Source organism: Panthera pardus, unplaced genomic scaffold, assembly GCF_024362965.1.
Source record: "Panthera pardus isolate Hobbes unplaced genomic scaffold, ASM2436296v1 HiC_scaffold_2, whole genome shotgun sequence".
NCBI lineage: Eukaryota > Metazoa > Chordata > Mammalia > Carnivora > Felidae > Panthera > Panthera pardus.
In genome coordinates this window covers 61,106,945-61,120,795 of record NW_026526765.1, presented here as the reverse complement: position 1 = coordinate 61,120,795, position 13,851 = coordinate 61,106,945, and the positions used below count along the sequence as shown (strand labels likewise).

Genomic DNA, 13,851 nt, shown 5'->3' with positions numbered 1-13,851 from the left:
TTTTCAATTCCCCCCTTTGACCTATTTTCCCATCTTTGCCCAAGACTGTACAAAGTCTGATTCATAAAACAAGTTCCCTGTTCTGTCAGTGTCATAGTGCTTGTTTTTCCCTGTTTGAATCCTGACTGATATGTATATTACAGTAACCACGTGTGTAGTACTAAGAGGGGTGAGACAGACCCTGGAATTTACTCCACACCAAATCCCGTACCCTCTCTCATGACTTCATCCTAATTTAGAGAGTAAGTTCCATAAAGATTCAACTCAATATGACAGCATTTACTTAACAGCTATTATGTGTGAGGTGCTGGGATAAACAAAGGAAATAAAATCTCTGTTCTGAAGAAGTTCAGTCTGGTGGGAGAAATAGATTTATAAATCAATGATTTCATACAATGTGACAAACACAGAGAGATTGGGTTAAAATGTTAGGGGAACAGACGAAGAGACTGACTCTGCTTGGGCAGGAGGGCAGTGGGGAAAAGCTTCACAGAACAGGCTATTTCTCAAGGATCAAGCCCGGTTTTCCAGGAAGACTTGGAGGGGGAGGAGTGTGTGCTAGGTAGATCATGTGCACAGGTATGGAGGTCCGCGAAAGCAAGATGCTGCAGGAGAAGACAGTTCTCAACCACTGCCTTACTACCTTTGCCTCAAATTCAGTATAAACCAAGGTAGACATTCCCCTGTCCTCTCTGTCCTCGGAAAAGGAAAGCACTGCTTACATGTGATGAAAGGAGCTAGGATAATCTGGGGGTTATGTGTGGACTACACATTTTGGGTTTGTTGGAAAGGCCCAGGTCAAAGGGAGAAAACTGGATCATCTTTTGGGGCCTTTTTACACTCACGTCCTTATGGGAGAAGTAAAGGTCTTATATTCTACAGCAAAGACGGAATGGGCAGACCAAGAACGGTGATGGTACAAAAATTTTGATTTAAAGATTGGATAACCTATCATCAAGAAGGATTACTTATTTAGAATCACAACTTTCATCTCTGTGTTGAAGTTGCAACCTAAAATACATGTCTTTTGGCCTGTGTCAGACACATCTGTGTTAATTTATTTTAATTAAACAAGTTAATTAGTGTAGCCTTGTGACCTTTGAAAAGGAGAACGAGTAATACTTTTGAAATAGAGAGTTGTACCTCACTGTGCTCAGGTACCTCAGCATTCCGTGGTGGCTATGAAAGACTCTGGAAGAGAAGGCTTGGCCAAGTCATTTACTCACTCTGACTCAGCTTTATTCAGTATGTGTCACTGAACAATACTTACTGAAATTGGATTGCAACCCCCCTCCCCCAAAAAAAGCTTAAAATGCCATAATTGGGGGCAGGGGAATGAGATACCGTACATTCTTATCGTTAGGCCTGGGAGAGAGGGGTGTGGAGGCTCCTCTGGGGCTCCGGACAAGAATGCTGGGAATTGATGGATAACCTGGCCGAGGGCAATAGTGGGGGGAACTTCCAGTGGGAGGCACAGGTGCCACAGCACTGCCATTCTTACTCTTGTGCATGCTGCAGCAGGAAATCTCACTAAATGATAAGGGGAAAAAAACCTGAAAAATAAGCACAGAGGACTCCAGAGACTGGTAATTCAGCTTATCATTTGCTTATATTAATTGCTTGGGTTCTCTTTTCTTAACTTCTATTCTCTGTCCCTTTTGGAGAAACCTTTTTGTTTTTGTTTTGGGGTTAGCTTCCAGCACTCAGAAGTACCCTTCTGGACAATCCTCAAGATCTAGATTCAGAGAAGGATATACATTAAAAAATGCAAAATCTCCACTTCTGTTTACCTGAGATCTACTTTCAGGTCTTTTTTTTTTTTTTTTTTTTTTTTTTTTTTTTTTTTTTAACTCTTCTTCCTTCTGAGACCCCACCTCTTCCCTGAGTGACTGACTCTACAATGTCTCCTTCAAAAGAGGCTTCCTACACCCAAAGAAGAGTGATCTTCTTTCAAAAGTCTCCGGTGGAGAACTATATAAAAGGCAGTATTCTAACAGAAGACAGAAATACAGTGCATAAGGGAGTAATGAACCGGGTGGGCTTCTGAGTCATACTGATTGGGGTTGAAGCCTACCTCTTTCCTTACTACCTCGGTGTCTGAGCAGATTGTTAATCTCTGTAAGTCAGTTTCCTCATTTATAAAATAAGGATAATTTAAGTACGTAAAACACACAAGGCTCTTATGTGGAGTAAAGGAGACAGCATATGTAAAGCGCTTACCATAGTAACTGGCACAGCGCTCACTCAGTAAATGTAAATATGACAATGCATACTCCTAGGGGTTCATTTCTTTCTCAAGTCTAGTAGCCTGTAAGTTCACACATGGGGGGCTATGGCCGGGAAAAGAGGGGGAGCTGAAGCTGGCTGTGTAGCATAATATACTTCCTTCTAATATGTGATTCAAAGTAAGGTCAATGCTATGTCTTGGAACATCTTCCCTCTGTTCCTTCAATAGAGAATTGGCTGTATGGGGTCACAGTGTGGTTCTTTCCTCTACAGTCTACCAGTTCTCTGTGTCCTCAGAAGAATACTTAAAAAAAGAACGCTGAAGGGATAAAATACCATAGTAGTATCTTGTACCAGGAAGAACCGTTAGTACGAACAATGTTATTTCCTGGCTTATAAAGCAATCCCTTACATTGATTTATGTTTTCTTTTTCCCTCTTAATCTCTAAAATTTTAAGGTGATATTTAGCTGACAGCTCTATAGGTTGAATGTCTTCATTCATCATCAGAACAGTTATGGGAAGAGAACCACAAGCTTGCCGACATTCCTTTACTTTAGGTCACTCAACCCACTCTGTCTTTCGAGGCCCCTGGACATAAATGGTTTGGGACAGAATTGAAGCTATGAAGAGTGGAAAGGAATATAGTATTTCCGTTTCAGATTGAAAGAGATTAAACAATGCAGTGTTGATGAGGGGGCAGGAAAATAAGCAAATTGTTGGGAACATAAATTAGTGTAATCATTCTAGATGGCAATTTGGTCATATTTATTAAAAATATAAAAAATGTGTAAATCCACTTCTGGACACATATTCTAATTCTAAAAGTTCATTACAATATCTACCTATCTACCAGCATCTGCAGTTACACTGTCTCCTGTAAAAGCCAACCCTCCAATATGTTCAACATATGCCATCTCCTCTTATGTGCTTAAGGACAAAGCACCAATAAATTTCTCCTTTTTCTCCTATGCAATCTTGTTTTCCTATTAGATCAACTCATTGAAATACAGGCTATGCTATTATATCTTCCATTTAAAAACAAAAACAAAAACAAAAAACACTTTCTCTTGGCCCTACCTCTCTGCTAGATAGTACTCCCCTTTGTAATAAAACTCTTCCAAAGAACTGTTTTCATTGTCTTATTCTTTCATTCTATCTCTTCTTTTAAAAAAAAAAAATGTTTATTTTGAGAGAGAGAAAGGGAGAGAGCGAGAGTGAGCGGGTGAGAAGCAGAGAGAGGGAGACAGAGAATCCCAAGAAGGCTCTGTGTGAGCCCAATGTGGGGCTTGAACCCACGAACCATGAGATCATGATCTGAACTGAAATCAAGAGTAGGACGCGTAACTGACTGAGCCACGCAGGCACCCCTCCTCTCATTCTCTTTTATGTCCACTCCGCTGAGAACGCTCTTTTCAAGGTTCCCAATGACCGCCTTGTTGCTAAATGTAATGGTTAACTCTTAGTCCTTATCTTACTTGATTCACTGCCAGCTTTTGACACAGTTAGCTACCTCTTCTTCCTTGTCTTCCAAGGCACATACCCCGATCTTCTCTTCAGTTCTTGCTCCTTCTCATTTTCCTTTGCTGGTTGCTCCTCTTCTCCTTTACCTCTGACACTGAAGTGCCCCAGGACTCAAACCTAAGTCTTCTAGATGCATATTCACCCACCACCTAGGGGATCTTACCTTGTTTTTACAGCTTTAAATACCATCTGAGAGTCAATGACTTCCACATTTTTTCTCTAGATCAGACCTAACTTCCAAACCTCAGACTCAGATAGCCAAGTCTATATTCAATATTCCTACTGGGATATCTAATTAACATCTCAAACTGAACAGGACCAAAATGGAACTTTTGATCCCTGTCACATGCATCTCAGTTAATGGTGACTTCATCCTTCCATATTTCCAATCCATCAAGAAATCTGATTTGCTTTACCTTCAAAGTATATCCAGAATCGAACTATTTCTCACCACTCCCACTATCACCTTGGTCAAAGCCAGTAGCAAATGTTATTCATCTGCTCAAAACATTCTAAAGTCCCTCTATTTCACTTGAGCTAAAGTCCTGATTACTGTCTACAAGAATGACACTACATGACATTGCTCTTGTTATAACTTTCCCTTTTGTTTACTTTGCTCCAGCTACTAATCTCTTTGCTGCTCTGCAGACATGCCAGATACACTGGTGCCTCACGACCCTAAAACTCGGTATTCTCTCAGCCTGGAATACTCTGCCCAGAGATATTCACATGACTAACTCCCTCATTTACTGCAAGTCTTTGCTCAAATGTCACCTTTACTTAAGTTACTACAACACCTTTCCCAATCCCTAGTACTTCTATTGTTCCTTCTCCTGAATTTCTCTTTCTTTTTTTAAAATTCCAGTTATTAACATGCTAAATAATGCCTTTTTCAGTTTTGCTCACTGATGTATCCAAAGAGTCAATAACAGTGTCTGCTGTTCCCAGGGTACATTTGTTGAACAAATGAAGCTCAGGAAACTGCATGTCAAAGTTGCTTACTGAGACAAAGTATGTAACGGTGAAAAATTGTATGTGTATAAAAAAATTACATTTATCAAAAGGTGAATGATTAAATAAATTATAATATGACCACAAAATGTAATACTTTGCAGCTATTTAAAAAGATATGGTAAGGGCACCTGGCTGGCTCATTCGAGAGAGCATATGACTCTTGATCTTGAGGTTTTGAGTTCGAGCCTTACGTTGGGTGTAGAGATTACTTAAATAAATAAACTTAAAATCATTTAAAGCACACACTAAACTGATAATGACGGTTATCTTTGAATGATGAGATAATCAGGATTTTCACTTTCTATTCTCTATAGCAATTCTGAAATTCTGCAGTTTGCTAACAGACCATGCTACTTTTTATATTTATATAATTTTGTAAAAGCAGCTACTGTCTGCTTGAAATGCCCTCTTCAAACTTCTGGGCCCTATTCTATTCCTGTAAAAAATTGTCCCTTGGGATGCCTGGGTGGCTCAGTTGGTAAAGCAACTGACTCTTGGTTTCGGCTCAGGTCATGATCTCATGGTTGGTGAGTTTGAGCTCTGCATCAGGCTCCATGCTGACAGTGAGGAGCCTGCATTGGACTCACTCTCTTTCTCTGCCCCTCCCCTGCCCATGCTCTCTCTCTCTCTCTCTCTTAAAATAAATAAACTTAAAAAAAAGTTCTTCCTTGTTTGACTCCTCAGTTTGAGTTAGAAACTCCTGGGCTACCATAGCACTCTGTATGCTTCTCAAGTATAAAAGTGAGCGCAGTGCGTCATAAGTCTTCATTTACTTGACTGAATCCCGTGAAGAACTCAAGTTCCTCAAGAGAAGAATCAGTAAGATTCTTTTTTGTGTGTCTTATTTCTTATCCTATCCATTGTAACTCTCACAATATCGGACACATAGTAAATGCTCAGTAACTGTTAGCTGCATGGATGAAAGAATCCACTGAACCCTAAGCACCTGGTTGGACATCACTCTTCCTTATTTAATAGCTTATGTAGTATTATTTGCTTGTTTGCAAAAGGGGGCACGTCTGGCATGTGTGGATCTACTGTGGAACATGTTCCTCAAGGTCTTGCTTTTGTAAGCCACCTGATCCTGGTGCTGGTATCCTCAAGGTGTCGGTCATTCTATCATGAGCTTTACTTTAATACTACTTTGACACTCTATGTCCCCATCCAAGTTTCCAGTAAGATCTAAGGCCACGTACATGGTTCCTGGATAGTTTGTTTTCCAGAACTGTTATTTCCTGGAGACATTTATTAAGACTTTAGTTATCTCAGGACCAATGCGTTCTTCAGCTTTTCTTTGGTAATCAAACATAAATATATGATCATAATCCTTCGTTCTCACAATGCTTCTAATAGCACATGCCAGTAATTTTCAAGCTCTTTTACAAAAAACCCCACAAGTGGTCAAAAAGGTGATTCGCTTTTACAAACAAATCTGGTGCAACTCTACAGCAGGGTGGTTCTGGTCAAAGTGGCAGTAGGGTGTCCTCCCTGCTATCTGGAGGCCCACTATGGTCCTTTTCAGATCTCCAGGGCTCTGCAAAAGCCAGTTAGAAAACTATGGTCTGTTTTCTAGGTCACGATAAATAACAGTGGCTTGTACATTGCTTTACCAATCCAATTTAAGCATGTGATTAAGTCATACCTTAAATGCACCTGGAGCATATACTGCTTTAAAGAGCCCTGATGTAAATTCTTACATATAGTGAATACTCATGGCTGTTCCATCCATTTTTAAAGTTTAGATTTTCACACACTGAACTTTCTTAAATCAGGTATCCAAGGAGGGAATAAAAGCAGTTCCGTTTTGCCTAGTCTTATGAAAATTATCACGATTTCTCCCTTCTGTGCACTCTTCAACCAATAGATGTCACTAAAGATACCAGGACCCAGGGGCTAAAGGAAGAAAAGATTAGACAAATGGAAATTGAGCATAAAAAACGTCCAGTTCTTAAAACAGAGAAGTAGGTTTCCAAAGTAATAACATTTATTACACTGCATGCAACATTTTAACCAAAAATTCAAGAAAAAAATTTCCTTTATTAAGTTGCTCAGGCTGAATGGATCACAGCACTAAGTTTTGAAATACACGTTCTTGAAGCAATTTAAAACTCATTAGAAATAATAGGCTTGGGCTAGTAGAAAATGTGGTAAAATTTAATCCTCATCCAAATGTTACCTGGGCTGTACAAACAGGAAATTGTTTTGTGCTACTGTGGCTAACCTCATTGCTGACCCTGAGCTGTAACGGCGAGAGCAGCTGAGAGCTGAAGCAAAATTAAAAACTTACATCAAAGTATATCATGACAGAATGTAGATAAATAAAACAGCATATCAAAAGTATTATTTTTCTGCCAGTCTCACTGAGCAGCGAGGTAGAGGTGTTCCACAAAATATGCAACAAATCAGTGCATGTGGGAAAGAGTCCTCCCCACTCTACACCGCCCCGATCACTGACTACCCAAATACTGCCCATGAGAGGTGAGCAGAGAAGAAACCCAGCGAGGGATGGGGACAGAAGGGATCGCAGAATGTTCTGGCCTCTTTCTTCCAGGGGCTTCCCTTCCCTTCTGCTTGGCTTACCAAAAAAATAAACACTGCTGCTCTTCTGTGCCCTCCCACTCTTTCCCTCACCTTCCAACCTCCTGGATGGCAGACCACATGATCACCCTCCATGAGCATATTAAAGACTCCAGAGGTAAAAGAAGGGGTAACAAGGCATTACAGAGGGTCAAGATAGATCAAATCAGTTTGGCTGATGGGGGGGGGGGGGACAGCACGGGAATCAGGGAAGGGTGATAAACATGTTTCTATTATTCTATGTAAAGTGCACGTGTCCAAGTCACTGCTGACAAAGTTGAAGGACATTTTGCCACTGACCCTTTGATTTCCCTTAAGTTTTAGGACAGAAATCACCATACGTTAAAGAACAGTGCTTCATCATAAATATTCAAGGACAATCTTCCCGTGGCAGCTCCCAAGTGGCAATAAGGAATATGGAGAGACTATCGTTTGAAGTTATATAGACTTTGAATGAAATTCCAATTCAGCAACTTGCTAGCTATGCAATATTTGGCAAGTTTCTTAATCTCTATGAGCTTCAATTTCTTCATAATAGTGATCACAGAAGCTAACTGGTCTAAGAGCTTTCTATGCACTACTGAACTGAATCCTCATAACCACCTTATGAAGTAGGTGTTCTTTTCTCTGTTTAACAAGAAACTGAAGCAAGAAAGGCTAAGCAACTTAGCCAAGGCCAAATGAGTAGTGAGTGGCCGATAACACTACTACCTTGAGGATCTGATAGGCTAATGTATGATAAATGGTCTAGTATAGGAATAGGCACATAATAGCTGATTAAAAAATAAAAGCTACCTTATTATTATTTCAAGCCAAGGTGCAATGCCTTACTTTAATCCCTTAGTTTCTCTTTAGAGTAAGAAAGCTTACTAGCTTTCCTTCTCAAGAATGCTTTGAAGGGTTTTTTTCCCTCTTTACTCCTTTTCTTCTTTTTTCTTCATCTTGTTTGTCTTCCTTCCCTTCCTCTCTCTACCTCTGTCTCCTCCTCTTCTTCTTCCTCCAATGTGATCCTCACTTAGTTAACTTCCTCAGCTTTTGTTACAATGCTTTTCTTTGCTTATGTCAAACAACTGGACAGAGGACTAGGTAGCTTTTGAAGCCTACAGATTTGGCATTGTTCTGAGATTCTTTTTGGTGTCACTTGGCTGGCCATACATTCTGCTCTAGGGGTCCAGTAACACTGGCAGAGAAATCACTGCTCTGATCGGTCCTACCGCAATAGTGAGTAAGTCCCAAAGGAAAAATTACACACAGTGAAAGAAACTGGAGTGAGAAAAAGCAGAAGGAAAATACAACTGTGATTGGTAACAGAAATCTAACATGCGTAGAGTTAAAGCTCTATCAACTACTAAGAAATTCTTACATATACATACATTGTTTCATATGAGAAATATTATTTTCTTTTAAAAAGTGAGGAAATCGGGGGCGCCTGGGTAGCTCAGTCAGTTGAGTGTCCGACTTTGGCTCAGGTCATGATCTTGTGGTTTGTGAGTTCGAGCCCCACGTTGGGCTCTGTGCTGACAGCTCGGAGCCTGGAATCCGCTTTGGATTCTCTGTATCCCTCTCTCTCTCTGCCCCTCCCCTGCTCATGCTCTGGCTCTCTCTCAAAAATAAGTAAACATTAAAAAAATTTTAAAAAATAAAGTGAGTAAATGGAAGCTAAGCACTTATTACAGGCAGAAGGAAGCAGGACAGCGTGGTCCAAGCAGGAGCTGAACAAAAAAGTGATATGGTCAGTGAACCCCTGTCCAAAGAAGGCTGGTTCTATGAGTATAAGAGAATGGCTCTGGATCAAGGAGACACATGTTGGTTAAATGTCTATTCCATGTCACACTCAGTGCCAAGCCCTTTACCTGGAGTAGCTCACCTAACCATCTCAAATTCTAAGTAGGTCAGTAGGGAGTCATTATTCCTAATTTTGTGTGTGAGAAAACTAGGCACAAAGAAACACAGTGTCTTGGCTGAGGGTCATGGAGTTGATAAGGGCTGGTACTACGATTGGTACTCAGATCTTTTAATCTCCAAAAACTATGCTTTCTCTAAGATACCATTTTAGAAAATGGTCTAGACATGTTATTTTTGTATGCTAAGACAATGGAAGGAACTAGATATACACTGGAAGTAAAGCAAACTGCATTGAGAATATTTGAAAAGGGGTTCATTTTTACCTTTAAGAGGCAAAACATTTCTACTTTGTATGATTCTAATGTGTCTACTTTCAACAGATCAAAAATGGTGACGATGTAGTTGTTGGTACAGATGAACATAGGAGAGTGCAAGTTTACGGACTCAAATAGGTGCTTCCTGTAGTTTTCACACACTTAGAATCTGAAACTCTAAAAATCAAACGCACAATTAAAACTATGCATTTTTAACAGAGGCCTACAAGGCACACAGCTTCCTGTCCCAGAACGGGTTTTGAAAGTGAAAACAATTTAAACAATTGTTTTTCTCCTTTTTTTTTTTTTTTAAATAGGCTTTTACTTTTAAAGAAGTAATACATTTCCAGTGGTTGTTCCTACAGATATGCACAAATACACACGGTCTTAAAGAGGCTTTGCAAAATTTTGTAAAGTCTGTTGGAAGGTTCTCAAAAAGACATACGATAATCACGGGCAATTTTTGAGACTGAATGTACTCAGAGTTGGCTACTGATTTGGAAAAGCAAGAACCGACAGGCAAAAAAGAAAACAGAGAGTAAGAGGACACAGGAAACCATCTCTCAAGAAGAGTACTGTGCAGAGGCCAGCCAGTGCACGGCAAACTGGAACAGGATTCTTACCCATCCTACCCCCATCCCCAGGATACATAAAGGTCTCAGTGAGTTGAGAATTTCATTGGTGAAGCTGTCAGAATTGGCAAGTATTAGGGTTTATGGTAGTTCTAAGGCTCGATTCTAACTGCGAAACAAATTTTGTGACAATAATCGAATAGGACTATCTTTACCATAGAACTCTGATTCTAAGAGTGCAATGCCCAAAAGTTCCCTGTAATAAAATGTTTACTGCCCTTTAGCAGGATATTTTTCCAAAATTCAGTGCTGGTGACATATTGGTCTAAGCATTCCTTGATCCATGATAGCAAATTCCCTGATGTAAGTTTTCGCAATTTTGAATACGCTACAACTTTTCAATATTCTATCTAGTTGTATTCCCTTTGCCTACTGACACTGCAATTTTATCCAAAAGAAATTCATCAAGTTGGTCAGGCATGATTTGTAGTCAAAGGCACGCTGCTTACTTACTTCTCCCGATGCCAATTTGATAGCTACCTGGCTTTCTGCACTATTACCTACTTCACAAATTCATACAGATAGGAAGGTTCAAAAGAACAAAATAACTAACATCTTTCTTTCCCCCAAAGAGATAAAGTTATATTGCAGAGACAAATATGGAAAAAGATACTCACCATAAGTGCAAATCATTTTACTAGCTTCTCTGAAGAGAAGAATTCCATTAGGAGATGATACGTCAAAATTCAAACGCTGGGATCTAAGAAATACAGCAAAAAAACAGACTATACGTGTAGATAAAGAAACCAAATGTAGATTTAAAGTGCCTAGCATTTTCATTTATTAGAAGTAGCAGCAGTATAATGATCCCTTTTAAAAAATGCCACTCCATTAAACAAGTGTCGATAAAATATGTATGCTGATTTCTCACAATAAAGATACTAGGACAGTTAGGAGGAGTTAATTTCATTCACTGACTGATTCAAAGATTTCAATTGTATCTGTCAAAAAAATATCCTGACATCCCAAATCGTAGACTTCTTACTCTCTTCTCTTTTCATGCAAAGTGGCTGATAGATACTAATAAAATACCCCAGGGTGTGTATCTGTAAGTTTATATAAATACCTGTATAGAGGTTTACGTTTGCGATCTCCTGTCGTGCCCGATAAACATTTTTAAAACAAATTCTAAAGTGACAGGAGATCTAGGTATTTTTTAATACTGCTCATATGTATAATTAATCATCTGATACTTCAAGCATATTTCAAATACATGAAATTACATTCAGACTAGAGTTTCCATTGCACATGGCTCAAATAAAGAGAAACAAGTCCTAGGAGTTCTAAATAAGAATGATTCTGCTTCCCTGGTTTCTGACAGGTAGGGGAACAGTAGGAACAGGATAAAGGATTGACATATGCCATCCTGACATAATACTTGCTTTTTAACATCAGTTTGGTTTCAGTTGGCTCTGATATGCCTTGTCTCTGTGCTTTCAAGAAATAATGGCATGCTTTTTAAAGGACTAGCCAAAAATATGCAGATAGGTCATAGCAAAGCAATACCAAAAAAGCAAAGACACTTGCTGAAGTCCTTTTGCCAGGAATGATGAATTGTTGCGTCTTCATGCTTTTTTAGAATGCTTCAGAATAAGGTGCAGTTCTAACTTACTAGAAAGATTGTGAACTTTTGATTGTTGGCATACAATTATTGACTAAAGAGAAATGTACATACATACTTCACATTAGATTCTAGAGAAATACACACAAGATAACATATTTTCTGAGATTACAGATTTTCACTAGGTACTCCTAAGGACAATTGTGTTAGATAGATACGAATCATTTGCTTATGGCAGGTGTAAAATACTCTACAATTACAATGCAGTAACTTTCCCCCTTAGTATTAATTGCTATATCAGTAATATATAATATCAATTATCTGGTTGAAAAACCATAATTTAATCAAACACAAACAGCCACCTTTCTTATAGTATCTAAGGTACATAGGAGAATGGTTTTAAAAAACGGCTTTTAAAAGAATAATACTCACATTTCTTCATTTGCCAGGTCTTTTTCCACCTCTTATTTAATAAATTTTAAATTATTACTGTGAAAAACCTAGCACCAGAGATAAAATTACAGCTACAGTCCATCCTCCTTCCCTGAATGGATATCTCCCTTCCAACACATAGTTTACAAGAGGAACTGAGGAAACACGATGGCTAAGTGACAGGTAATTTGGTGCTAAGCCATATTCACAATGACATATTTTAAAGAGGTAAAACCAATTACCTTCTTGCAGCTTTTCTCCTCTAGCTACATCTTTGTTAATATTTACACGCAGAGTATTTCAATCTCTGCTGGTCTGTGCAAATTATAAGGTCAACTGGGCAATCTTTAAGAAGTTGTAGTTGCTGTTTATTTTTCACTCTTAAAATTTTTTTAATGAATGTGGAGAAAAAGGAGCCCCAACACACTGTTGGTGGGAATGCAAATCGGTGCAGCCACCGTAGAAAGCAGTATGGAGGGTCCTTAAAAACTTAAAAATGGAACTACCATATGACCCCGTAGTTCCACTACTGGGTACTTCCCCTCCACCCCCAAATGAAAACACTAATTTGAAAAGATCTATACACCCCTGTTTACTGTAGTTGCTATTTAAATGAAAATTTTGAATGCATGAATCATCCACATACATGCATCTTGGCAAAGAGGAAAAGGATAACTTAGGAGTCAAAGCAGGGACAATCCCTGGGGCTCCTGAGACAAACTATGTGTCCATGAACTGCTCTGGGACTCAGTTCTCTTCTTGAAGAAGGAATCATCTCAACTCAGAGACCTCTAAGCTTCCCTGCTCTCAAATTACATGGAATTGCAGTTAAGCAGTGAAACAGTTAAAACAGGAGCCCTTCCTCCATTTGCCTTTGAATATTTTAAATAATGGTGGCGGCACCTTCCAATTTTTTTCCAGTTCCCATAGTCCCCTTATACACCTAAATATACTATATTCTTTTTCCAAAAGGTCTCAACCTTATGTCTCTAATTCTACTGCTTTCACCAGTTATCTTAAAAATTCTGGGTCCTGAGTTCTTGCTAAGCCTTGACTATACACATACCAAACAGGAAAATCTGACCTCTAGAGACTGCTGCCAGATAGCAGATTTTTTTCTCCCCCATTGCACTTCTTACCTGTTTTGCATCAGTTCTGCCATAAGTTTCAGAATGGGAGTTGTGCATGCTGGCTCTCCATACCACCGTTCGATAGTCCTCTGAAGAATGGGAAGATACGTTGGGTACCTTTTATAAAGCCTGTTAAAGAACTTAAGGGTCAAAAGAAATATTGTTCCTGAAAATTAGCGGCACCTCAAAAGCAAAAAGATAATCCACATTTCTTCTATGTTTAATAAACAATGGAAGTTTTATAAATTGCTCCCTAACCTGCACAGCTGTATGTTTGCTAGGGATTGTAAAATGATGTGCTCTGATTTGTAACATATCCCGTACATTATATTCTTTTGTTCTTGGTATACTCTATAAACAAAAGACACTTTTAAAGTATCATATAAGTAACACATTTAAAGAAATGTGCTGCATACTGTAGGAAAGGAAATAAATTTAATGAGGATAAAAACATAGTTGAATTATTAATATCAGTTTCTTGGGCATCAAACAACTAAAGAAAAAGTGTCATTTCTTGTGAAAATTTAAAAATACATAGAAGGAGAGGGAAATAGTAATAATAATCCCTATCTATCTATCTATCTATCTATCTATCTA

The 13,851-nt window shown here is 38.8% G+C and overlaps 1 protein-coding gene across 3 annotated transcripts in view; it reads right to left on the bottom strand.

Moving 5' to 3' along the window:
• Positions 1-13,851, bottom strand: part of RANBP17 (RAN binding protein 17) — a 332,283-nt gene that overhangs the window by 46,394 nt on the left and 272,038 nt on the right. For all 3 annotated transcript variants that reach the window (XM_053907091.1, XM_019450292.2, XM_053907092.1), the window contains 2 exons: positions 13,264-13,371; positions 10,749-10,831 (listed from right to left, as the gene is read on the bottom strand). In XM_053907091.1, the coding sequence (XP_053763066.1) occupies positions 10,749-10,831; positions 13,264-13,371 (191 nt within the window). The remainder of the gene's footprint in view (positions 1-10,748; positions 10,832-13,263; positions 13,372-13,851) is intronic.